At 48.8% G+C, this 26,986-nt stretch overlaps 1 protein-coding gene across 1 annotated transcript in view; it reads left to right on the forward strand.

The window, feature by feature from the left end:
• Positions 1–26,986, forward strand: part of HERC1 (HECT and RLD domain containing E3 ubiquitin protein ligase family member 1) — a 736,289-nt gene that overhangs the window by 599,683 nt on the left and 109,620 nt on the right. Inside the window, exons 58-64 of the mRNA XM_030188195.1 lie at positions 2,984–3,104; positions 5,895–6,041; positions 6,891–6,992; positions 15,202–15,375; positions 25,420–25,713; positions 26,209–26,274; positions 26,358–26,483. Coding sequence (XP_030044055.1) covers positions 2,984–3,104; positions 5,895–6,041; positions 6,891–6,992; positions 15,202–15,375; positions 25,420–25,713; positions 26,209–26,274; positions 26,358–26,483 — 1,030 coding nt within the window. The remainder of the gene's footprint in view (positions 1–2,983; positions 3,105–5,894; positions 6,042–6,890; positions 6,993–15,201; positions 15,376–25,419; positions 25,714–26,208; positions 26,275–26,357; positions 26,484–26,986) is intronic.

Here is a 26,986-nt window from a genome sequence, read left to right on the forward strand (position 1 = left end):
CTGCACCCAGAGTGTTCACGAAATGCCTGGCTGTAGTAGCGGCGTCTCTTCGCAGACTGGGAGTGCATGTGTTCCCTTATCTCGACAATTGGTTGGTGAAGAACACCTCCGAGGCAGGAGCTTTACAGTCAATGCAGATGACTATTCGACTCCTGGAGCTACTGGGGTTTGTGATAAATTATCCAAAGTCCCACCTTCTTCCAGTTCAAAAATTGGAATTCATAGGAGCTCTGCTGGACTCAGATGGCTCGTGCCTACCTTCCCGAGCCGAAAGCCAACAATCTTTTGGCTCTCGTCTCTTGGGTGCAGGCCTCTCAGCAGATCACAGCTCGGCAGATGTTGAGATTGCTCGGCCACATGGCCTCTACAGTTCATGGGACTCCCATGGCCCGTCTTCACATGAGATCAGCTCAATGGACCCTAGCTTCCCAGTGGTTTCAGGCCACGGGGGATCTAGAAGATGTTATCCTACTGTCCACAGATTTTCTCAAATCCCTGCATTGGTGGACAATTCGATCCAATTTGACCCTGGGACGTCCATTCCAAATTTCTCAGCCACAAAAAGTGCTGACGACGGATGCATCTCTCCTGGGTTGGGGAGCTCATGTCGATGGGCTCCACACTCAAGGGAGTTGGTCCCCCCAGGAAACCGGTTTGCAGATCAACCTCCTGGAGTTACGAGCGGTCTGGAACGCTCTAAAGGCTTTCAAGAATCGGTTGTCCAATCAAGTTATTCAAATTCAGACAGACAATCAGGTTGCCATGTATTATATCAACAAGCAGGGGGGCACCGGATCTCGCCCTCTGTGTCAGGAGGCCGTCAGGATGTGGCTTTGGGCTCGCTGGAACGGCAAGTTTCTTCAAACCACCTATCTGGCAGGCGTAAACAACAGTCTGGCCAACAGATTGAGCAGGATAATGCAACCTCACGAGTGGTCTCTCAACTCGAGAGTCGTACGCAAGATCTTTCAAGCATGGGGCACCCCCTTGATAGATCTTTTTGCCACTCAGATCAATCACAAGATCCCTCAGTTCTGATCCAGGCTTCAGGCCCACAGCAGACTAGCGTCGGATGCCTTTCTCCTACATTGGGGGGAGGGCCTCCTGTACGCGTATCCTCCCATACCTTTGGTGGGGAAGACTTTGCTGAAACTCCAGCAAGACCGCGGACCCATGATTTTGATTGCTCCTTTCTGGCCCCGTCAGATCTGGTTCCCTCTTCTTCTGGAGTTGTCCTCCGAAGAACCGTGGAGATTGGAGTGTTTTCCAACCCTCATCACTCAGAACGAGGGGGCGATTCTGCATCCCAACCTCCATTCCCTGGCTCTCACGGCTTGGATGTTGAGGGCGTAGACTTTGCCTTCTTGGGTCTCTCAGAGGGTGTCTCCAGAGTCTTGCTTCCAGGAAAGATTCCACTAAGAAGAGTTACTTCTTTCTATGGAGGAGGTTTACCGTCTGGTGTGACAGCAAGGCCTTAGACCCTCGCTCTTGTCCTACACAGACCCTGCTTGAATACCTTCTACACTTGTCCGAGTCTGGTCTTAAGACCAGCTCCGTAAGGGTTCATCTTAGTGCTATCAGCGCTTATCATTAGAGGGTAAACCGATTTCTGGACAGCCTTTAGTTGTTCGCTTCATGAGAGGTTTGCTTTTGTCAAAGCCCCCCATCAAACCTCCTGCTGTGTCATGGGATCTCAATGTCGTTCTCACCCAGCTGATGAAACCTCCTTTTGAGCCACTAGATTCCTGCCATCTGAAGTACTTGACCTGGAAGGTAATTTTCTTGGTGGCAGTAACTGCAGCACGCAGAGTCAGTGAGCTTCAAGCCCTAGTAGCTCATGCTCCTTATACCAAATTTCATCATAATCGAGTAGTCCTCCACACTCACCCTAAGTCCTTGCCAAAGGTGGTGTCGGAGTTCCATCTGAACCAGTCAATTGTCTTGCTAACATTCTTTCCCAAGCCTCATACCCGCCCTGCTGAGCGTCAACTGCACACATTGGACTGCAAGAGAGCATTGGCCTTCTATCTGGAGCGGACAAGCCCCCACAGACAGTCTGCCCAATTGTTTGTTTCTTTTGATCCCAACAAGAGGGGTGTGGCTGTAGGGAAACGAACCATATCTAATTGGCTAGCAGATTGCATTTCCTTCACTTACGCCCAGGCTGGGTTGGCTCTGGAGGGTCATGTCACGGCTCACAATATTAGAGCCATGGCTGCGTCAGTGGCCCACTTGAAGTCTGCCACTATTGAAGAGATTTGCAAGGCTGCGACGTGGTCATCTGTCCACACATTCACATCTCATTACTGCCTGCAGCAGGATACTCGACGCGACAGTCAGTTTGGGCAGTCGGTGTTACAGAACCTGTTTGGAGTTTAGAATCCAACTCCTTCCCCCTAGGCCCATTTTTATTCTGTTCCAGGCTCCACTCTCTGTTAGTTGTTTCATGTTAGGTCAATCTCAGTTATGTCCTCGCCATTGCGAGGCCCAATTGACCATGTTTTGTTGTTTTGAGTGAGCCTGGGTGCTAGGGATACCCCATCAGTAAGAACAAGCAGCCTGCTTGTCCTCGGAGAAAGCGAAAGCTACATACCTGTAGAAGGTATTCTCCTAGGACAGCAGGCTGATTGTTCTCACAATCCCGCCCACCTCCCCTTCGGAGTTGTGTCTTCCCTTACCTTAGCTATGTACTGGACTGACAAGCACGCTCGCGATCGGGCAGGAAGACGGCCGCGCATGCGCGGTGCACACGGAAGCGCGAGACTAGCAAACTTTTGTTGCTAGGGAAGATTTTCCGGTCCTGGACTGCCGCTGGATGTCACCCATCAGTGAGAACAATCAGCCTGCTGTCCTCGGAGAATACCTTCTACAGGTATGTAGCTTTCGCTTTAGGGACACATCTCCCATGCCTATTTCAGTGTAGAATACCTTTTGTGTATCTACAAATTCATACTTGTCACTTGTCTATATTGTGTTCTTTCAGGGGATGTCAGAATGGCTTAGTGTGTGTGTGGACAATTCCCCAAGATGCAGTGGTCATGCTGCAATCCAATTCAAGTAGTTCTGAAGGATGGTGGGACCAGGAATCAAATGGCAAGATGAAGGTAACAGTTTATACAGTGGATGAATATTATGGTGTATTTGGATGGATGTATTGTAATCTGTGGATTTCCTATCCAAATAAAACCCCTAGAGAAGAGGTACTATGTTCTCCTGTTTTGGTACCTCTCTGATCTCCAAAGAGTGGTTGAACAGAATTATATGGAATTGTAGAACCTTTCTGTGCTCTCCTAAGTTGTATCCCATGTATTGCCATGTCCATGTTCAGATTTGCTAGTTCAATGCAAACCTTTTCTTCTACAAATGGAATGACTTGGTATTTCTTGCCAGCTGTGAGAGGTTGCTCTCAGATCCAGTAGGTGAACGCTGAAAAAGACTGTTAAATGTTGGGTTTTCATTGTCATTCCCCACATATTTCTTCTTTTCACCTCTAAGTTCTGTAATTCCACCTGACGGGAAATGCATTATGGTAGTGCATTTCCTGTCAAGGAGAGAGCAAGATGTGGCAGTGCAGTTGAACACGGCCTGTACAGGAAGGCCCCATGCCAGTGCAGAAAACTTTTGAGGCGCCAGAAGATAAATGAGGGACAGTGGCCTCAGGGGGAAGAGGGTAGGAGAAGATGGGGACATGGGAGATAAGACACTGTACCCCAGTGGTGGTGGTAGGGGGGGAATAGGGAGAGCAAGAGGAGTTGTTGGCCATGGAACCTAGAGAAAGAATGCAACCTATATGCAAGTTATCACAGCTTTTGAGTGTTTAAGGGTGAAAGTGAGGATGCAACTTTTTACGTGAGGCTGACCCCATATGCGAGTATCTACTAGTAAACTCTGAATATTGTTCAGATTTCCTTTAAAAGAGGTTTCTTCTTTCTTGAACAAATTATAGTATTGAGTAATCATTATGGTACGCTATTGATATCCAAAGGTACAATTATCCATATTGGATGGAGTAGCTAAGCAAACTTCATTATACACAGACCATGCTTGCAATTCAAGATCTGGAAGTCATGATCACATGTCTGCTTAATAAACTGAAGAGTGAAATAAACTGAAGAGTGAAACCATGTTAACTGGAGCACTGAAAGATGACAGCAATTTTATTACAACTTCACTGAAATGAACCTTCCAATACGTACCTTCCCACTATTCCAGAACCTGTAGGATGGTTGTGTCCATCCACCTGCTGGAGATAGAAAATACTGAGGTGCTGAACTGGATGCCAACAGAGATGTCTCAGTTTAGTTTTCAGTTCTCTATCACCACTTGCTGGTTGTTGGACACAACTATCCTACAGGTTCTGGAATAGTAGGAAGGAATAATGGAAAGAAAATTATTAGGTAAGACCTAATTTCTCCTTTTCTGCAAAGTAATGTGACCTTAGCTTCCATATTTTACTTTTGCAAGCTGAAATGCAGTTGTTAAGGAACTTTGAAGAGTTTTACGGAATTATGCTAATCACTTAGAGCATCATTGAGGATAATCAATGCAGCACAATATTCTGCTTTAATTTGTAAAAGTATTTATGCACTGAATGATTGTCAATCAGCTTGTTCTCTGCAATATTTTATCAATATGTCATAGTTTGTTTTCTTGTCACTTTACCTCGACCCTGGCTAGAGAAGTGGAGTGATGCAACTGTCCCTCCCATCTGTGCGATTACACCTTGCAGGCAGCTAAACATGGGCTCCTCAAATGATTCAGAAGCCTATAATGATTGCATGGGACATGCATGGTGTTTTCTGAACTGAGTCTCCGGGCCTGCCTGCCTGGAGCGGTGGTGTGATTCAACTGGTTTCCCCTCACCCTTTCAAGAAGACAAACGTTTGCTCTTCAAATGATCTTGATTTTTTTTTACAATGAATTGTACAGGCCAGTCGTAGATTTTTCTGATCTCCAAGTTCTGACCCGAGGACTGGCTGGAATGGTGGTGTTATGCATCTGACCTACTCTCTGCCTCATCACAAAATGGCATGTGTTGACATGTGCAGACAAGGAACACTGCCTGTTACCCCCCCCCCCACCCCCCGCTTGTCTGTAGAGAAAGCAAAGTTGTTTACCTGTAACGGATTATTTCTCCAGATGGGTTAGTTTTGTTCATACTGTGATAGGAATGTACCTCACTCCTTAGCCAAGGCATGTGGAGTATGATCTCATTCTCTCAGGGGTTCTCTGTAGGCAACAAGGGAATGCATCTACACTTACCTTCCCCTCATAAAAAAAAAGAAGAAAGAAAAAAGGAGAGAGAAAACAAACTTAAAGAATACCATAAGCGATTGCCTACAGCTACACCTTTGCTAAGATACAGGCTGAATGGCGAGAACAACTGAGAACGGTAGGAACACAGATGCAGGCTTAGAAAAGTCTAAAATGATTTCTCTGAGCTGGAGGAGAGCTCCATCACTGACATCACCAGAGAAGTGTGGCTGCATCCCCCTGCTGTCTGTGGAGAACCTTTGTTACAGGTAACAGCTTAACTGTCTCCCCTTAATCACTCTTCCAATTCCAGGTTCAAGCAAGTAGTTAACTGACACTTATGTGTGCCTTGGAGCAGATGGAAATTCTGACAGGAAACATTTAAAGTATACATGAATTAGTTAGAAATTAGGAAATATATGCTCAGAACATGCTCCCATCAATATGCCATATGCATACAATAGAAGTAATGCCAATTTACATGTGTAAATCTTCTAAAATCACCTCTCTAGTGTCATAAAATTTGAAATCTTTGCAATAATTGTAAACTCTGAAGGTTAGATCAAAAACTGAAGCTATATACAGTATTCAGAAGAGTTTCATCTATATGTTGGTTATCTTATGATGGCAATCATTTTTAGGAAGGATGCATATACGCAGGAGAAGCCAAATGTGTCTATAAGCTGAGAGGACATATGACTCCTGTTCGGACTGTTTCCTTCAGCTCAGATGGATTAGCATTGGTATCAGGTGGACTTGGAGGACTTATGAACATTTGGTCTTTAAGAGTAAGTTATTTTTTCTTTTCTTTTTTATGTGTGTTGTTATTGGAAGCTTTGAGCATGTTAACTTATGAATGATAATGTTTTTGATCGTTAGCCTCTTTGAGAGTTGCTAATGCTATATTAAACATTTGTACATCCAATTATGAAAAACATGACTTTTTGCAAAATATTTTTTGCTTCCTTACTTGTACTTGTATTCTGTATTTGCACTCTTACCTGACTGCTTTCTCAACTACTTTGCTCTGTTGCTCTGTTTCTTTGGCCTGCACGAAACTCTGACAAAGCTCCACCCCCATTTTGACCCTAGCTTTCCCTGAACTTTCTGGGCTGGAGGATCAGTAGCTCAACAGACTTGATTGTGGTAGTTTTAGGCTTCTGGGTCTTTTTTTTTTTTTTCTTCTCTTGCTCTCCTTTTCCTTCTGTCACTGTCCCAGTGGTTCCCAAACCTGATTCTGGAAACACCCCAGCCAGCCAGGTTTTTGGGATATCCACAATGAATATTCATGAGGAGAGATTTGCATGCAGTGGAAGCAGTTCATTCAAATATCTCTCATTAATATTCATTGTTGATACCCAGAAAACCTGACTGGCTGGGGTGCCTCCAGGACCAAGTCTGGGAACCACTGCACTATCTTTTCCTATTTTGAACATTGGAGTTCCTTCCCTTTTCTATTTTTAGACTGTACACCACTTTCTTTGAAAGGCAGTTAAGCAAAAACTCAATAAACTAAATTAAAATTTCCAGACACTTATTATTAATATTGTTCTAAAACCATATTTGGTTTTTTTTTTCAAATCTAAAGATGTTTCTTAAAGTTAATAGCATATTGATTTAAGTTTTTTCTTTTTTAGGATGGCTCTGTACTGCAGACTGTTGTAACTGGTTCTGGTGCTATTCAGACTACTGTATGGATTCCTGATGTTGGTGTGGCAGCTTGTTCTAACAGATCAAAGGTAACATCCTATTATAGCTATTATACTGAAACAAGTAAAATGGTGAAATTGGTTTTTGGTCTGTACCACATGGAAAACCGTTTTTGCCTCTCTACTAGCAAGCTCATTTTCAAAGTGACAATCCCCATTATCAATCGCCCACTGTGCCACCAGGGACTTCTTACAATACTGGGGGGGGGGCTGGAGATCCACCGGATCTCCAGCCCTCCCTGAACCTGGGTCGGGGGGACCGGAGGTCTACCGGACCAACAGCCCCAGTTTCGCCTTGCTCAGGGCAGGGGTAGTTGGGGTCTGGTGGTCCCATGGACCTCCAGCCCCTGTGTTTGAGAGGGCTGATCTTTGACAGCCCAGACCTGTCGAACAAGTGTGGGAGGATTTCAGGCACAATCCTCCCATACTTCTACCCCATGATCAGAGAGAATGTTGTGCTTAAATTTGCATGCAATTATCTCTGATCATAGGTCCAATAACGCCCCACATTGTTCCAGCACTATTTTTAGAACACTGTTTGGAACAGCGCGGAGCTTTTGATCATCTGCCCTTGAGGTTCTTCTCATTTCATTCTTCCCTCATCCTTATTGACAGGAGGAGAGCAGCACTTTTTACAGGCATCTTGTGAATTTTTTCCCGATGATATATCTTCTCCAACTGAATCAGTCCAATTACTGCAGTGACAGTTGTTGGGGGGGGGGGGGGGGGAGGGAGGGAGCAGGCACCATGCAATCTTGGGCCCTAAATCTAGTTACCAGGTAAATCTAATGCATAAATAAATGGATAATAACTAGAACTCCCTTCCCTCAAAGGTTGTGAACCCTTCCTCCACAGCAGGCTTGTCCAAGTTCAGTCCTGAAGGGCTGCAAACAGGCCAGGTTTTCTGGATATCCATAATGAATATGCATAAGAGATTTGCAAGCACACTACATTCATTGTATGCAGATCTCTCTCATACATATTCATTAGGGATATCCTGAAAATCTGGTCTGCTTGCAGCCTTTGAGGACTAAACTTGGACAAGCCTGCTCCACAGCTTAGTATTTAGCTAAATTGGAGAGAAGAAGACCTGTGCAAGGGGTTGATCCCAAGTTCTTCATATGGTGGTGCTGCTGAATCTTTAGGTTAACTTCAGCTATGGCTTTTAAAGTTCAATACAAGATCCCTTTATTAACCGCTGCTTTAGTTGTTAGCATATTATGAGGCTCATTTTCATAGCACATAGACTTACAAAGTTACATAGGTTACGATATAACTTTGTAAGTTTATGTGCTTTGAAAATGAGCACCTATATGATGCAGTTTTAGACCAAAACTATTTGTTGACCATTTGCAAGGACTTGGTGTATTAATATTTATTTGTTCATAAACCTTCAAGCTGAATTACTTGGAAATTTGAACAGGAAATAGTAGTTACACTGTCATATTAAATTTTTTAAGATATGGAAGGAGTTTATGAATTGACAGTTTCCTGTCCCTCAACACTCTTGCCCAGAGTCTGGACATGAGTCTAGTAGCCTGAGGTGGGCACACTCACCCTTCACATTGTCGTTGACAAAACAAGATGGTAGCTTTTGTGCTTATCTGTTCTGATCGACAAGCAGGATGATGAATCAGCTACACAGATGGGAGGTGTCATCTCAACTGTGCCAGCACAGGCTCTCTTAGAGCTCGGAAAAAGATTGAAACTTTTTTGGGTATGTTCAGGAGTTGCCATGCTTCTACTCAGAGCACATGGAAGTCTGTCCCAAACTTCAAGTATATTAATTCTTCATGGGGGTAGGTTGGACTGTTTGTTTGAAGCTCGCAAGGTGCTGGAGCGGGGTCCCAAAAACAAAGAATGTGACTGTAGGGGGGAATGGGAGTTAAGCTACAGAGCAACGCATCATAAAGTGAGATGAAGGACAGACTATCTCAATAAGCAACTTCCATATCATCAAGCTGATCAATCCATAGACTGGTGGGTTGTGTCCATCTACCAGCAGGTGGAGATAGAGAGCAAACTTTTGCCTCCCTATATGTGGTCATGTGCTGCCGGAAACTCCCCAGTATGTTCTCTATCTCAGCAGGTGGTGGTCACACACAGCAGCAGCTCTGGCTAGGCCTCCAAGCCTAATCCTTAGGTTTTGTTGAGGCCTGGGGTTGAGGGCTCTTTTGAGCAAGTGCAAACCTGGTGGTGCCAGGTCCCTCCTTTTCTCCCCCCTCCCGCTGGCTCCGTTTAAAAAAAAAAAAAAAAAAAAATTTTAAACGTCTTTAAAGGCGTTTAATTCGACGTTTCTTTAAACGTTCATTGCAGCTACTCACTGGGACACCAGTTCGTTACAGCTCGGAGCGGCAAGCAGGTAATTTTACCTTTTTATAGCGGGCAGGGGGTTCCCCGATTCTTCTCCTCGTGGCAATGGCATCGGAGGGCGAGGGCGCAAAGGGTCGCTCCCCGGATCGCTGGAGCGCTTCTAGAGGGGATGCGGGGGTTTTACAACCTGATTCGCCCTTGATGGGTGACAGTTTAGTGACCGATGAATGTCCCGGTCGTTCCTCCGGCGTGGCGGTTTTTTCCCGCCATAAACGCCCATTCCCCACTCCTCGCCTCCGCCATCTTGGCCGGCCACGCGGCTCGGACGGCTTCTTCGTGGGCCGCCCTTGAGGTTGGAGACATTAATGCCATGAACGCCCTTAATTTGGGCGACGGCACAAGCGGCTAAAGTTAAGCGCCGTTCTTCCCGCGCGGCTCCTTCGCGGAGTTTCGCGCCGGACGCCATTTTGGATGCGCAGCATGTCTCTCCCCCGCTATTGCGAGCGCCGGTTGAGAGTGCGTCTAGGGCTGTTGCCCAGGCTGCGGAAGTGCTCAGTCTGGGGGGTTTCTCCCCCGAGTTTGTTTTGCTGCTGCATCAGGCTTTCCTCATGCAAAACGCTGCCCCTGCTCCCTCTTCTGATAAAGAGGTTGAGGTTCCCAGAGGTAAACGCCCTCGGGTTGATTTCCAGGCCTTGGAGGACTTTGTCTCCTCCGATGTAGATGAGGGCAGCGTGTCTGAGGTCTCCCAACGGTCCTTTGCGGATTCCTTGGAGGAGATAGATCCCCGCTCGGATGGAGCGGATGACCCCTCTGCAGCGCGGCTTTTTAGCCCAGAGGATTTGCCCAACCTGTTTTTACAGGCCATGGACACTTTGAAGATTTCCTCTCCGGAGGACGTCTCTCCCTCAGCCCCTGTTGGCTCTGCCATTATGCTGGGGACGAAGCGCCCGCCTAGATCCTTCCACGTGCATGATGCCATGCACACCTTAATTGCGGCTCAATGGGATGTCCCGGAAACGAGCCTTAAAGTGGCTAGGGCTATGTCCCGCCGCTATCCTTTGGCTGTGAGTGAACGTGAGGCCTATCTGTGGCCTACCGTGGATTCTTTAATCACTGCGGTGACTAAGAAAACGGCGTTGCCGGTGGAAGGTGGCACGGCCCTAAAGGACGCCCAAGACAGAAGATTGGAGGCGGCCTTAAGGTCGTCCTTTGAGGCAGCTGCTTTAAGTTTGCAGGCCTCAGTTTGCGGCTCCTATGTGGCCAGGGCGTGCCTGACTATGGTGCAGCGGGCTTCCCCCTCGGATCTTTCCTTGTGGGCTGATTGGCCGGCCCTGGAATCGGGCTTAGCCTATTTGGCAGACTTGCTGTATGATGTCTTGAGAGCCTCAGCTAAAGGCATGGCTCAGACAGTCTCTGCGCGGCGGTGGCTTTGGCTGAAACATTGGTCTGCTGACCACGCCTCTAAATCCCGCCTGGCTAGATTGCCTTTTAAAGGCAAGCTGCTCTTTGGGGTCGAGCTGGACAAAATCGTGTCCGATCTCGGCACGTCTAAGGGCAAGAAATTACCAGAGGTCAGGGCTCGGGCTAGTACTCGTCCCGGTACCTCCAGAGGACGGTTGCTGGAAGCCCGTCGGTACCGCCCGGGCAAGTCGGGTTCCTCTGCCCCCTCTTCCTTCAAGAGGAATTTCTCCCCCAAGCAGCATTCCTTTCGCAGAGACCGCCGTCCCGGAGGTGCTCCCTCCGGTCCTCCCCCAGGGTCTCGTACCCAATGACGGGGCCTTGGTCCACGCCCCAGTGCAGATTGGAGGACGGCTGTCCTCGTTTCTGGGCGAGTGGACCACTATTAACTTCAGACGCGTGGGTGCTGGAAGTCATCAGAGACGGCTACAAGCTAGAGTTCTGCCAACCCTTAAGAGACGGGTTTGTACTCTCTCCCTGCAAGTCTCCGGTCAAGCTGTGGCAGTGCAGCAGACCTTGGACAACCTGATCCGCCTGGGTGCGGTCGTTCCGGTGCCAAAAAATCAGATTGGCAAGGGACGTTACTCCATTTACTTTGTGGTTCCAAAGAAAGGAGGTTCTGTCCGGCCTATCCTCGACCTCAAAGGGGTCAATCGGGCCTGGAAAGTGAGGCACTTTCGCATGGAGACTCTCCGCTCTGTTATAACGGCAGTGAAGGCAGGAGAGTTCTTGGCTTCCTTGGACATCAAGGAAGCGTACCTGCATATTCCCATCTGGCCTCCTCTCCAACGCTTTCTGCGTTTTTCAGTCCTGAGACGACACTTCCAGTTCAGAGCCCTCCCTTTCGGGTTGGCTACTGCTCCGCGGACCTTTTCCAAAGTAATGGGGGTCTTAGCGGCCTTCCTGCTAAAGGAAGGAGTACAAGTCCATCCTTATCTGGACGACTGGTTGATCCGAGCCCCCTCTTATGCAGAGTGCGGCAAAGCTATGGACCGGGTAGTTGCTCTTGTGAGCTCCCTGGGATGGATCATCAACTGGAAGAAGAGCCAGCTGCGCCCGACTCAGTCCCTGGACGACACCCAAGTGGGCAGAGTGTTCCTGCCAGACAATCGGATTGTCAAGCTTCAGGCTCAGGTGGACTAGTTCCTAGTAGCCTCTCCTATTCGGGCTTGGGACTACGTGCAGCTGTTGGGCTCTATGACGGCCACAATGGAAGTAGTGCCCTGGGCCAGGGCTCATATGAGACCACTACAGCTATCTCTGCTGCTGCGCTGGACTCCGATGTCGGAGGATTATGCTGTGCGCCTTCCCGTGGACCCAGCAGTGCGCAAGGCGCTGAGCTGGTGGACGCAGACAGACAAGTTGTCTGCAGGATTGCCTCTGGTGACCCCGGAGTGGATTGTCGTCACGACAGACGCCTCTTTGATGGGCTGGGGAGCCCGCTGCTTGGGAAGGACAGCGCAGGGGCTCTAGTCTCCTGCAGAGGCAAGTGGTCTATCAACCTCCTGGAACTCAGAGCCATTCGGTTGGTGTTATTGGAGTTCATCCCGGTACTGGTGTTGTAGCCTGTACGGGTCCTGTCGGACAATGCCACGGCTGTGGCCTATATCAACCGCCAGGGAGGTACCAAGAGCGCCCCTCTAGCCAAGGAGGCTATGAGTCTTTGCCAGTGGGCGGAAGCGAACCTGGAGCAGCTTTCAGCGGCCCACATTGCCGGAGTCATGAATGTCAAGGCGGACTTTCTCAGTCGCCATACCTTGGAGCCCGGAGAGTGGCAACTATCTGCTCAGGCGTTCTTGGACATCACGAAGCGCTGGGGCCAGCCGAGCCTAGATCTGATGGCGTCATCGGCCAATTGCCAAGTGCCGCGCTTTTTCAGCAGAGGACGGGACCCTCGATCCCTGGGAGTAGATGCTCTTCTCCAACAGTGGCCGACACAAGAGCTCCTCTATGTGTTCCCGCCCTGGCCCATGTTGGGCAGGGTGCTAGACCGGGTGGCAAAGCATCCCGGCAGGGTAATCCTGGTGGGTCCGGATTGGCCCAGACGTCCCTGGTATGCGGACTTGATCAGGCTCTCAGTCGACGATCCTCTGCGGCTGTCAGTGGAGCAGGGCCGGTTACATCAGGGTCCCGTGGTGATGGAGGATCCCTCTTCCTTTGGTCTTACGGCCTGGCTATTGAGCGGCAGCGTCTGAGGAAGAAGGGCTTCTCAGACAAGGTCATCGCCACTATGCTGAGAGCGAGGAAACGCTCTACTTCTACTGCTTACGCCAGGGTTTGGCGTATCTTTGCAGCATGGTGTGAAGCAGGCTCACTTTCTCCCTTCACTGCTCCAATTTCTTCAGTGTTGGCGTTCCTGCAAGAAGGTCTGGAGAAAGGCCTGTCGCTCAGTTCCCTTAAAGTCCAGGTAGCGGCTCTGGCTTGCTTCAGGGGCCGCCTGAAGGGTGCTTCGCAGCCAGATGTGGTGCGCTTTCTCAAGGGAGTTAATCACCTGCGCCCTCCTCTGCACTCAGTGGTGCCTGCGTGGAATCTCAACCTGGTGCTAAGAGCATTGCAGAAGCCGCCGTTTGAACCCTTGTCAAGGGCATCTCTGAAAGACCTGACGTTGAAAGCAGTCTTTTTGGTGGCTATCACTTCAGCCAGAAGAGTTTCCGAGCTCCAGGCGCTCTCATGTCGAGAGCCTTTTCTACAGTTCACTGAGGCAGGAGTGACTATTCGCACAGTGCCTTCCTTTCTGCCCAAGATTGTTTCTCGCTTCCATGTGAATCAGCAGCTCTGTCTCCCTTCCTTTCGTAGGGAGGACTACCCAGAGGAGTACTCTGCTCTTAAATATCTGGATGTGAGACGAGTCATCATCAGATACTTGGAAGTGACCAATGATTTCCGGAAATCGGATCATCTGTTTGTCCTGTATGCAGGTCCTCGTAGGGGTCTGCAGGCTGCTAAGCCTACAGTGGCAAGATGGGTCAAGGAAGCCATTGCAGCGGCTTATGTGGCCGCGGGGAAGGTGCCGCCTATCCAGCTGAAGGCTCACTCCACAAGAGCTCAGGCGGCCTCGATGGCAGAGGCCGGTTCCGTCTCCTTGGAAGAGATATGCAAGGCGGCAACTTGGGCTTCGGCCCATACATTCTCCAAGCATTACCGCTTGACTGTGGCTGCTCGGGCGGAGGCCCGGTTTGGAGCTTCAGTGTTGCGGTCAGGGATTTCTATGTCCCGCCCTGGGTGAGTACTGCTTCGGTACATCCCACCAGTCTATGGATTGATCAGCTTGATGATATGGAAGGTAAAATTATGTATAATCATACCTGATAATTTTCTTTCCATTAATCATAGCTGATCAATCCATAGCCCCTCCCAGATATCTGTACTGTTTTTATTCTGGTTGCATTTCAGGTTCAAGTTCAGTCTTCAGTTACTTCAGAAAGACTTCGTGTTCAAGTTTTTTCACTTGGATTCTTCAAGAGTTAAGACTAGTTTGTGTTACAGTGAGCTGCTGCATTCCTCTCCCCTCCGTTTTACGGGGCTGGATTGAGACTTAAAATTCTGCCGGCACTCCCTCCCGCTTCGTGCGGCTGTAGGGCAGTTTTGTACCCCTCCCGCTTCGGCGGTGTTAGGGTCAGTCAGCTCCTCCCGCGGTTGCGGTTGCAGGATAAGCCAGATCCCCCCGCATCGGCGGGTGTGGTGTCCCTCCCCCGCTCCGCGGGGATGAGCTGGACGGATTCCCCTCCCCCACTTGTGTGGGGATGAGCTGGGTTAATTCCCCTCCCCCGTTTCGGCGGTGGTGAGCTGGGCAGAGTGTCCCTTCGTGGGTGTAATTCTCTAAGTGCTGAGTCCTGCGGATGGAGCTTTGATATCGACATACTGAGGAGTTTCCGGCAGCACATGACCACATATAGGGAGGCAAAAGTTTGCTCTCTATCTCCACCTGCTGGTAGATGGACACAACCCACCAGTCTATGGATTGATCAGCTATGATTAATGGAAAGAAAATTATCAGGTATGATTATACATAATTTTACCTTATGGCCAGTAGGGCTAAAATCACAGTAATAAAAACTCCTTATATTTGTGTGGTATACTATTCATATTCAATACTTAAATATATTCAGTGCAATCCATTTCAGTATTAATCACCTTAGTTTCTGTTATATATTTAGCTTAAGTCCAATTGAAATCAGCCACAATGCTTCCAATTGTATCCAAAAAGCAGTTAAATCCCTGAGAAGGCCCCTGTTTCACCAAAACTGCTTCAGGAGGTATAGTACTGCAGAGAGCAGCCCCCACAGCCACATCTTTTGTGAAGGATAGTCTCACGTCTTTGTTTCCTACCAAAATGACACAAAATAGTCAAGGTGCTGTTATACTATAGAATGATACAGAGGCATGATATTCTTAGTTACGACCTTGCATCTCGCTTACCAGGTATGTGGCAAATAAATACATCTCCAAATTATTTATTTTAATTTAGGATGTCCTGGTGGTGAACTGCACACCAGAGTGGATAGTGTCTAATCATGTTCTAGCAACATGCAGAACTGCACTGAAGCAACAGGGAGTCCTGGGATTAAATATGGCCCCTTGTATGAGGGCTTTCTTGGAGCGATTACCTATAATGCTGCAAGAGCAATATGCATATGAAAAGGTAAGCTTCACTGAAGATAAAGAAAAAAAATAAAATATGGAAGAAATTCTCTATGTACAAGTTTGTCCTTTTATTTGGGAAAATACAGAGGGTAGTTTTCCTGTGGAGCTTTCAGGGCTGGCCTGCAAGCTCATTTTCAAAAAACAACTTGTAGAGTTTTTCTTTGAAAATTTGCAGCAACCAGGGAATACAGACACATTGCTACTTGCATGCTTTGAAGTACATACAAAGTACACACAAAGGTTTAAAAATTAACCAGTTAATATTTAAAGGATTTAAGTGGGCAGGAGAGGCTCCTGACCACATAAAAAATGCTCTGTGGGCGGTGCTGCTGAATATCAGCTCTGACCAGCCATTTTTAAAGTGGGCTAGAGAAAGGTGTTTTGAGAACGGAGTCAAGGAGTTGCTGGTAGCTATGCGGGTGCTGCAATATTCAGGGCTGGTGCCCCGTATAACTAAGCAACCAAATAGGACCGCATAAATAGCAGTACTATTTGTGGTCACTTAGTTATGCAGGTGCCAGCATGGAATATCAGTCAGCACCCACATAGTTTCTAGATACCAGCCTGAAGTGTGCCAATACCCCTTCCACTCTACCCCCACCAAGGATTTACCCAAGCCTACCTGACTGATTCTTGATGATGTAGTGGGAAATGGCCAGGAGCGATGCCCGCTTACTCCTGCTCATCACGGCAGCCTCTTCAATATGGCTGTCACAGCATCTAGCAATAACCTCCCGGTGCTAACTAATGCATTTCTGTGGGTGAAATAGTTCCAACATCACTAGCATTAAAAAATTAACAAAATGGAATGAAATTTGCTGTGAGGGTAAAAGACAGTAAAATGACACATTGTGTTTGAAAATGGTCCAAATTGGACCAGAGGTTCCAGAGATACTAGCTTCCCCAAGAAATGGTCCCATGCATTTCTGTGGAAAAAGGAGTTCCACCTTTACTATCATAGAAACTTAGAATGAAATGTAGCAGTGAGAGAATAGGGCAAGGCAGTTCAAAAGATGGAATGATCTACTGTTCCAAACCTGCTCCCCTACCCAACACAAAACTTACCTGCCTGATACTGCCCCAGCACCCCACATATTGCCGCCTCCACCTAAAAGCTACCTTCTCATAATTGCTACGCCATGCTGCCTCATCCACAAAAACTACCAGAATATTTCCAGAATGCTCCAGAAATTCTTTTTAATATGTTGCCCTGTTTCTTTGTATAATTTTGATTTTTTTTTTTGGCACACAATTCCATAGAGTGTATTCAGTGTGCATATTACCATCAGTAACAGATGTACTGAGGATAGCAGCTGCACCAGAGCCACATAGCAAAGGGATCCTTCTCTGCTGTGTTCAACGTTGTCCCCACTGTTACTTTACTGCTATTACTTACTCCCCCAATTTTCCCAAGGATTTTAACCCACCCACTACTCTCTGCCCTAGCTCAGCTCCAATTTAGCATCCCCAAAAGTTGAGTCACTAACTACCTATAGCTCCGTTTCAAATATGACCAGCAGTGTTTATATTAGACTTTTCTAATTTTGATGTAGGTTTCATGTAGGCACTGAAGGATAGAGTCTGAAAAGGAGGTTCTAAAAAAAAAACAAAAACAAGGAGCATAGCTATGATAAAAGGTATACATGGTGTCACGAAACACCTAGCACCCACCCGGGGTTAACCCTGCGGCCACCTGGAGGGTCTGTCCCCAGCATTGCACAGGCCTGCCTGCACCTGGGCACGTGATCTATACTAGTACCCTCCATCCACCGACTGGGTCCCACTTGCCTCTGGGCTAGTCTCCAAACTCGCAAGTTATTCCCCAGTGATTTCTAGGTACTGGGGCCACTCTCTCGGGGGTCCCACAGTTCCTAGAAAGCACTCACAGACCCAAAACACATACCACCAGGATTCTTAGTCCAGGACAGCAGAGCCAGTAACATAGTAGATGACGGCAGAAAAAGACCTGCACGGTCCATCCAGTCTGCCCAAGAAGATAAATTCATGTGTGCTACTTTTTTATTTGTACTGTCCTCTTCAGGGCACAGACCATATAAGTCTGGCCAGCCCTATCCCCCACTAACCCTGCCTCCCACCACCAGCTCTTGCACAGACTGTATAAGTCTGCCCAGCACTATCCTCGCCTCCCAGCTACCAGTCTTGCCTCCCACCTCCAGCTCTGGCACAGACCGTATAAGTCTGCCCAGCACTATCCCTGCCTCCCACCACCGGCTCTGGCATAGACTGTAAAAGTCTGCCCAGCACTAGCCCCGCCTCCCAACCACCAGCCCCGGCACAGACCTTATAAGTCTGCCCAGCACTAGCCCCGCCTCCCAACCACCAGCTCTGCCACCCAGTCTAGGCTAAGCTCCTGAGGATACCTTCCTTCTGCACAGGATTCCTTTATGTTTATTCCACGCATGTTTGAATTTCGTTACCGTTTTCATCTCCACCACCTCCAGCGGAAGGGCAACTAACAGGTTTATTGTTACAGTAAAACAGTGAATGTTTGAAAAACCAGGTGAAAAAGTACAGCAAGCATTAACAGATAAGCAAATCAAGTATCAACATTAAAACTATCTAACACATGTTACTATCTGGGTAGCAGGGGAGTTTAGGCAATAGCTGCTCACAGGTCTGAACAGGGTCTCAGGACAGAGATGTATCTCCTCTGTACCCCCACACTGAGACTAAAGAAAAATCCAGTACCTCCTGGCTAGATTTGAACTCCAGGGCCAATCAGAGCCCATAGCACTAACTTTGAAAGTATCTTGCCAATAGTACTGCAAATTGCCTTTCCACAAGCTTAAACTGCAATAGCTTTAAAACACAAAATAAGTGCCATCTGCTGGCCAATTAGGAGAAATAGACTTCATGAAATAATACAATTCACAGAAACCCACTGTTTCGTCACACATGGTATGCCAAAAAGGCATAAAAAATATGTAAAAGGTACTAGGATAGGACAATAAGGGAGGATTCAGTTGGGGTAAAAGCAACCATAAGGGCCAAAAATAGGCAGGCCACGTGACAAAACAGTGGGTTTTAAGCCTGTAAATTGTATTGATCATTCTCCGAGGACAAGCAGGCTGCTTGTTCTCACTGATGGGTGACGTCCACAGCAGCCCCTCCAATCGGAAAACTTCACTAGCAAAGGCCTTTGCTAGTCCTCGCGTGCCGATGTGCACCGCGCATGCGCGGCCGTCTTCCCGCCCGAACCGGCTCGTGTTCGTCAGTCTTCTTTTGTCCGTGCTCGGGACGGTCGTGTTTGCGCCGTTTTGCGCCCCTCAAGTTGACCCTTGCACGTCTTTGAGTTTTTGCTAAAAAAAAAAAAAAGAACTTGGAAGAAGACCTTTACGGTCTTTTCCCCTTTTCCCGTGTTTCCAGTTTTTGCCCCGCTAAGTTTCCTTTCGTTTTCGGGGTAGGCCTTTTTGAGGCCTCGGTTCGGGTTTTTTCTCTCCCTATTTTTGGTGCCTTTACCGCCATTACGAGTTTTGATTTCGCCGGCGTGATTTTTCCGCCCATGTCATCGAAGTCTTCCAGCGGCTTCAAGAAGTGCACCCAGTGCGCTCGGGTAATCTCGCTCACTGATAGGCACGCGTCGTGTCTGGGGGCTGGGCACCGCCCGCAGGCCTGTAGTCTTTGCGCCCTTTTACAGAAAAGGACTCGGGTAGCGAGATTGGCCCAGTGGAACGTGTTGTTCTCGGGCTCTTCGTCGGCAACAGCACCGGGGGCATCGAGTGCATCGACGTCGACAGCTTCAAGACCTTCGACCTCGGCATCGACTACATCGACTGCATCGAGGCATCGACCCTCTGCATCGTCGGTACCGAGACATCGAAAGGCTGCGTCGGTGGTACTGGGACCTCCACTAGTGCTGATGTCGTCGGACGGTGGTGCTTCGACTGGAGTGCAGGTGAGGGCTGTCCATTCCCCTGCTGGTGGCGGGCGGTGAGCCTTCGGGTGGGTCTCCCCCTACCCTGAGGGCTCCTGCGGTACAGCCCCCCCCCCCCCCCCCCCGAGACCGACCTTCTTTGGCCTCGGCCCCGTGCAAGCGACAGCTGGATTCTATGTCCTCCTCGTCGGTACCGGGAAGTTCCGGTGACATGCTTCGTTTGAAAAAGTCAAAGAAGCATCGACACCGGTCTCCTTCCCGCATCGGTACCGAGAGCTCTGGGTCGCCGAGGGAGTCGGCACCCAGTAGGCATCGGCACCGAGAGGACCACTCACCCTCTGTTCAGGAGGTGTCGATGCGCTCTACTTTGGACAGCCCGGAACAGCCTCCACGCCCGGAACAGACTCTGACTTCGACGCCTGCATCGGCTTCCATGTCTTTCTCCACAGCCGCTCTGCACGAGAGTCTCCGGGCCGTTCTCCCAGAGATCCTGGGAGAGCTGTTGCACCCTTCCCCTCTGGTACCGGGGGTGCTTGCGCCACCGGTACCGTCGAGGCGCCGGCTGGCCCCTTGCCCGGGGTGAGGTCTCCCACATAGGTGCCGCTGGCGGTTCCGACTGCGGTCACCTCCCAGGAAGGCTCCCCGACGACGTCGGCGGACGGAGATTCGCCGGTGCGGGCGAGGGAGTCTACCTCTCGACGCTCCCACCGTGGCCGTGTTTCCACGGAGTCGAGTCGGGCACGGCTTCAGACACAGGTTCATGAACTTGTGTCTGATACCGATGGTGAGGCCTCGTGGGAGGAGGAGGAGGACATCAGATATTTCTCTGACGAGGAGTCTGATGGCCTTCCTTCCGATCCCACTCCCTCCCCTGAAAGGCAGCTTTCTCCTCCTGAGAGTCTGTCTTTTGCGGCCTTTGTCCGGGAGATGTCTACGGCCATCCCCTTCCTGGTGATTGTGGAGGACGAGCTCAGGGCTGAAATGTTTGAGCTCCTGGACTATCCTTCTCCACCTAAGGAAGCGTCCACAGTACCCATGCATCATGTCCTAAAAAAGACATTGCTGGCGAACTGGACCAAGCCTCTATGTAATCCCCACATTCCCAAGAAGATCAAGTCCCAGTACCGGATCCATGGGGACCCAGAGCTGATGCACATTCAGTTGCCTCACGACTCTGGTGTGGTGGATCTGGCCCTAAAGAAGGCTAAGAGTTCTAGGGAGCATGCTTCGGCGCCCCCGAGCAAGGACTCTAGAACCTTAGACTCCTTTGGGAGGAAGGCCTACCATTCTTCTATGCTCGTGGCCAAAATCCAGTCTTACCAGCTCTACATGAGCATACATATGCGGAAAAATGTGCGGCAGTTGGCGGGCTTGGTGGACAAGCTCCCTCCTGAGCAAGCCAAGCCATTTCAGGAGGTGGTCAGGCAGCTGAAGGCGTGCAGAAAATTCCTGGCCAGAGGGATAATATGATACCTTTGATGTCGCGTCCAGGGCCGCTGCTCAAGGTGTGATGATGTGCAGACTCTCATGGCTGCGTGCCTCCGACCTGGGGAATAGGATCCAGCAGTGGATTGCGGACTCCCCTTGCCGAGCGGACAATATTTTTGGAGAAAAAGTCGAACAGGTGGTAGAGCAGCTCCACCAGCGGGATACCGCTTTCGACAAGTTCTCCCGCCGGCAGCCTTCAGCATCTACCTCCTCAGGTAGACGTTTTTATGGGGGAAGGAAGACTGTTCCCTACTCTTCTGGTAAGTGTAGGTACAATCCTCCTTCTCGACAGCCTGCGGCCCAGGCTAAGCCCCAGCGCGCTCGCTCTCGTCAGCAGCGTGCGCCTCAGCAAGGCCCCTCGGCTCCCCAGCAAAGCAAAGGGCGAGCTTTTGACTGGCTCCAGCAGAGCATAGCCGACATCAACGTGTCAGTGCCGGGCGATCTGCCGGTCGGGGGGGAGGTTGAAAGTTTTTCACCAAAGGTGGCCTCTCATAACCTCCGACCGTTGGGTTCTTCAAATAGTCCGGCAAGGATACACCCTCAATTTGGCCTCCAAACCTCCAAATTGCCCGCTGGGAGCTCAATCCTACAGCTTCCAGCACAAGCAGGTACTTGCAGAGGAACTCTCCGCCCTTCTCAGCGCCAATGCGGTCGAGCCCGTGCCATCCGGGCAAGAAGGGCTGGGATTCTATTCCAGGTACTTCCATGTGGAAAAGAAAACAGGGGGGATGCGTCCCATCCTAGACCTAAGGGCCCTGAACAAATATCTGGTCAAGGAAAAATTCAGGATGCTTTCCCTGGGCACCCTTCTTCCCATGATTCAGGAAAACGACTGGCTATGCTCTCTGGACTTGAAGGACGCCTACACGCACATCCCGATACTGTCAGCTCACAGACAGTATCTGCGATTTCAGCTGGGCACACGTCACTTCCAGTACTGTGTGCTACCCTTTGGGCTCGCCTCTGCGCCCAGAGTGTTCACGAAGTGCTTGGCTGTAGTAGCAGCGGCGCTTCGCAGGCTGGGAGTGCACGTGTTCCCCTATCTCGACGATTGGCTGGTGAAGAACACATCCGAGGCAGGAGCTCTATAGTCCATGCAGATGTCTATTCGCCTCCTGGAGCTACTGGGGTTTGTGATAAATTATCCAAAGTCCCATCTTCTCCCAGTACAGAGACTAGAATTCATAGGAGCTCTGCTGGATTCTCGGACGGCTCGTGCCTATCTCCCAGAGACGAGAGCCAACAACTTGTTGTCCCTCGTCTCGCGGGTGCGAGCGTCCCAGCAGATCACAGCTCGGCAGATGTTGAGATTGCTGGGCCACATGGCTTCCACAGTTCATGTGACTCCCATGGCCCGCCTTCACATGCGATCTGCTCAATGGACCCTAGCTTCCCAGTGGTTTCAGGCTGCTGGGGATCTAGAAGACGTGATCCACCTGTCCACGAGTTTTCTCAAATCCCTGTATTGGTGGACGATTTGGTCCAATTTGACTCTGGGACGTCCTTTTCAAATTCCTCAGCCATAAAAAGTGCTGACTACGGATGCGTCTCTCCTGGGGTGGGGAGCTCATGTCGATGGGCTTCACACCCAGGGAAGCTGGTCCCTCCAGGAACGCGATCTGCAGATCAATCTCCTGGAGTTACGAGCGGTCTGGAACGCTCTGAAGGCTTTCAGAGATCGGTTGTCCCACCAAATTATCCACATTCAGACAGACAACCAGGTTGCCATGTATTACATCAACAAGCAGGGGGGCACCGGATCTCGCCCCCTGTGTCAGGAAGCCGTCAGCATGTGGCTCTGGGCTCGCCGTCACGGCATGTGGCTCCAAGCCACATATCTGGCAGGCGTAAACAACAGTCTGGCCGACAGACTGAGCAGGATTATGCAACCTCACGAGTGGTCGCTCAACTCCCGAGTAGTGCGACAGATCTTCCAGGTGTGGGGCACCCCCTTGGTAGATCTCTTTGCATCTCGAGCCAACCACAAGGTCCCTCAGTTCTGTTCCAGACTTCAGGCCAACGGCAGACTGGCATCGGATGCCTTCCTCCTGGACTGGGGGGAAGGTCTGCTGTATGCTTATCCTCCCATACCTCTGGTGAGGAAGACTTTGTTGAAACTCAAGCAAGACCGAGGCACCATGATTCTGATTGCTCCCTTTTGGCCGCGTCAGATCTGGTTCCCTCTTCTTCTGGAGTTGTCCTCCGAAGAACCGTGGAGATTGGAGTGTTTTCCGACCCTCATCACACAGGACGAAGGGGCGCTTCTGCATCCCAACCTCCAGTCTCTGGCTCTCACGGCCTGGATGTTGAGAGCGTAGACTTTGCCTCTTTGGGTCTGTCAGAGGGTGTCTCCCGCATCTTGCTTGCTTCCAGGAAAGATTCCACTAAGAGGAGTTACTTCTTTTTATGGAGGAGGTTTGCCGTCTGGTGTGACAGCAAGGCCCTAGATCCTCGCTCTTGTCCTACACAGAGCCTGCTTGACTACCTTCTGCACTTGTCTGAGTCTGGTCTCAAGACCAACTCGGTAAGGGTTCACCTTAGTGCAATCAGTGCATACCATTACCATGTGGAAGGTAAGCCGATCTCAGGACAGCCTTTAGTTGTTCGCTTCATGAGAGGTTTGCTTTTGTCAAAGCCCCCCGTCAAACCTCCTACAGTGTCATGGGATCTCAATGTCATTCTCACCCAGCTGATGAAACCTCCTTTTGAGCCACTGAACTCCTGCCATCTGAAGTATTTGACCTGGAAGGTCATTTTCTTGGTGGCAATTACTTCAGCTCGTAGAGTCAGTGAGCTTCAGGCCCTGGTAGCCCAGGCCCCTTACACCAAATTTCATCATAACAGAGTAGTCCTCCGCACTCACCCTAAGTTCTTGCCGAAGGTAATGTCGGAGTTCCATCTGAACCAGTCAATTGTCTTGCCAACATTCTTTCCCCGTCCTCCTTCCTGCCCTGCTGAACGTCAGCTGCACACATTGGCCTGCAAAAGAGCATTGGCCTTCTATCTGGAGCGGACACAGCCCAACAGACAGTCCGCCCAATTATTTGTTTCTTTTCATCCCAACAGGAGGGGAGTGGCTGTGGGGAAACGCACCATATCCAATTGGCTAGCAGATTGCATTTCCTTCACTTACGCCCAGGCTGGGCTGGCTCTTGAGGGTCATGTCACGGCTCACAATGTCAGAGCCATGGCTGCGTCAGTGGCCCACTTGAAGTCAGCCACTATTAAAGAGATCTGCAAAGCTGCGACGTGGTCATCTGTCCACACATTCACATCTCATTACTGCCTGCAGCAGGATACCCGATGCGACAGTCGGTTCGGGCAGTCAGTGCTTCAGAATCTGTTCTGGGTTTAGAATCCAACTCCACCCCCCTAGGCCCATGTTTATTCTGTTCCAGGCTACACTCTCAGTTAGTTGGATAAATTGTTAGGTCAATCTCAGTTATGTCCTCGCCGTTGCGAGGCCCAATTGACCATGTTTGTTGTTTTGAGTGAGCCTGGGGGCTAGGGATACCCCATCAGTGAGAACAAGCAGCCTGCTTGTCCTCGGAGAAAGCGAATGCTACATACCTGTAGAAGGTATTCTCTGAGGACAGCAGGCTGATTGTTCTCACAAACCCGCCCGCCTCCCCTTTGGAGTTGTGTCTTCCCTTGTCTTTGTCTTGCTACATACGGGACTGACGAACACGAGCCGGTTCAGGCGGGAAGACAGCCACGCATGCGCGGTGCGCATCGGCGCGCGAGGACTAGCAAAGGCCTTTGCTAGTGAAGTTTTCCGATTGGAGGGGCTGCCGTGGACGTCACCCATCAGTGAGAACAATCAGCCTGCTGTCCTCGGAGAGTACCTTCTACAGGTATGTAACATTCGCTTTTCTTGAAGTGTATTTCACTAGTTTGGCCAGCAGGTGGTGCATGTTTATTTTAAACCTGTTACAGAGAAATGACAGGAAATAAGATGCAGTATACTTTTGAAAACTTGTTCTGGGCTCTGATTGGCCCAGGAGCTCAATTCATCTAGGATGTAATGGCCTTTTCTCCCCCCACCCCCCCACCCCCGTCTCAGATTGGGAGGGAAGAGAAAAAGATCTCTTCACTGAGACCCTGTGAACAGTTATATTCTATAATCTGTGAGCAGCTATATTTCGTGTACTCTCCAGGCACTATTCAGGTAGTGAACAAATGTTTAGATAAATTTATAATTTATCCATATTCATTTACCTGCTGTTATGTGCTGTTTTTGTTCTATCTGTTTTTATGGTTCACTGTTCAATATTTTTCATGACAATAAACATTTTTAGTTTATTGCCTCTGCTTGTCTGGACTGACTAAGAATCCTGGTGGTTTGTGTGTTGAGTCTGTGAGGGCTTGCTGGGAACTGTGGGACCACTGAGAGTGTGGCCTCCAGTAACCTAGAAATCACTGGGGATAATTTGAGAGCGGTAGACTTGCCCATAGGTGGTTGGGACTCAGTCAGTGGGAGGAGGGTGCTAGTGTAGAGCACAAGCGGCAGGTGCAGGCGGACCTGAGCTGTGCTGGGGATAGACCCTCTAAGCGGCAGGCAGATGACTAAGCATTTTGTGGCACCGCTCTTTTATGAAATCTGACTGGCACTGCTTAAATGTTTTGTGTGTTATGTAGTAACCGATTTTTCTCTTTCAGCCACATGTAGTTTGTGGAGATCAGCTTGTACATAGTGCTTACATGCAGTGCCTGGCTTCTCTTGCGGTGGGACTTCATTTGGATCAACTTCTGTCCAGTCCACCTGTACCGCCTCATCATAAGCTCTGTCCCCCGGATCCCTCAAACTGGAATCCCACCGAATGGTCCTGGTTAGAATGTTTCTCAACTACCATAAAAGCTGCAGAAGCACTGGCAAAGGGAGCCCAGTTTCCTGACTCCTTCAGTGTCCCTGATTTGGAGCCTGTGCCTGAAGATGAACTTAGATTTCTAATGGTATGATAGGATAGTATATTTCTTTTCCATAACATTTGATAGTAAAGTAGCAGCAATGGAAAATTACATGATGCATCAGCCACAGATTACTGTAGCAGAGTAAATTGTTTGCATTATATTTTATTTAAATGCTGTACTGATCCAGGGAACCATAAGAAGGCCTTCATTTATTAACCTGCATTAACACAAATTTGTGTGTTAATGTGATTTAATGTACGTTGTTCAACACAAGCCTCTATTCTCTGTGGGATCTACTCACATTAATGTTCATTAAAAGGAGAGGACCATTCAAGAGGTAGGAAAATTGGAAACTAAAATACTGAAGAATTTTGAGGAACATGTTCAAGCAGTTTTTAAAGATTGAGTTTCCTTTCCCATCTTCTGCTCAGTTTTACTAAAAGTTAAATTTAGACTGAGTATTAATATTCTGTTTTGTAATAAGAGATTAAATGACAGGTCATACCCTAATCTTAATGAATGCTCTTTGTCTTGTAGGATAACAGTAAATGGATTAACAGAATGGATGAACAGATTATGTCTTGGGCAACATCAAGGCCTGAGGTTTGTTAAACTGATGACCTTTTATATCAAATGTTTGTAGTTATTGTAGGATGATCATTTCCTTTAATGTTAATGTTTTATAGGATTGGCACCTTGGGGGCAAATGTGATGTATACCTATGGGGAGCAGGCCGGCATGGACAATTAGCGGAGGCTGGTAGAAATGTGATGGTGCCAACAACAGCACCTTCATTCTCTCAGGCTCAACAGGTAATGATTGTGCTATGTTATAGCAATGCTTAATATACTACTTTAAATATTCTTTTCCCATATGTTCATGCTGATTATATAGGTTGCCACATCTTTGGAGAGGGGGGAGGTGGTGATGAAGGCAGTTGAATATGGCTTTGTGTTGAGGTACATTCAACACAAGATGTGAGTACCTACTGTGGAGGGTCAGTCAATCCATTATATGTTTTCCTTGTATATGCAAAAACAACTACAGATACTCTGCTACTGTGCTAGATAATCTCAATACATATATAGCAGAGTTTTTTTGTCCATGAGGGAAAAGTCTCAACCACTACGGCTATTTTTACACATAAGTGTTCATTTTATAGCCCGTAGAAAAAGTCATCACTGACTCAAAAACCCTCAATCTTTCTGCTTTTTTTTAAAAAAAACTTTTTTTAATTTCAAAATGTAAATGTCTGTTTCAGACTCAAAACTTGTTATCTTATTAGCTTATTAACCTTATCAAAAAATATATCAAA

Source organism: Microcaecilia unicolor, chromosome 1 (assembly GCF_901765095.1).
Source record: "Microcaecilia unicolor chromosome 1, aMicUni1.1, whole genome shotgun sequence".
Lineage (NCBI taxonomy): Eukaryota > Metazoa > Chordata > Amphibia > Gymnophiona > Siphonopidae > Microcaecilia > Microcaecilia unicolor.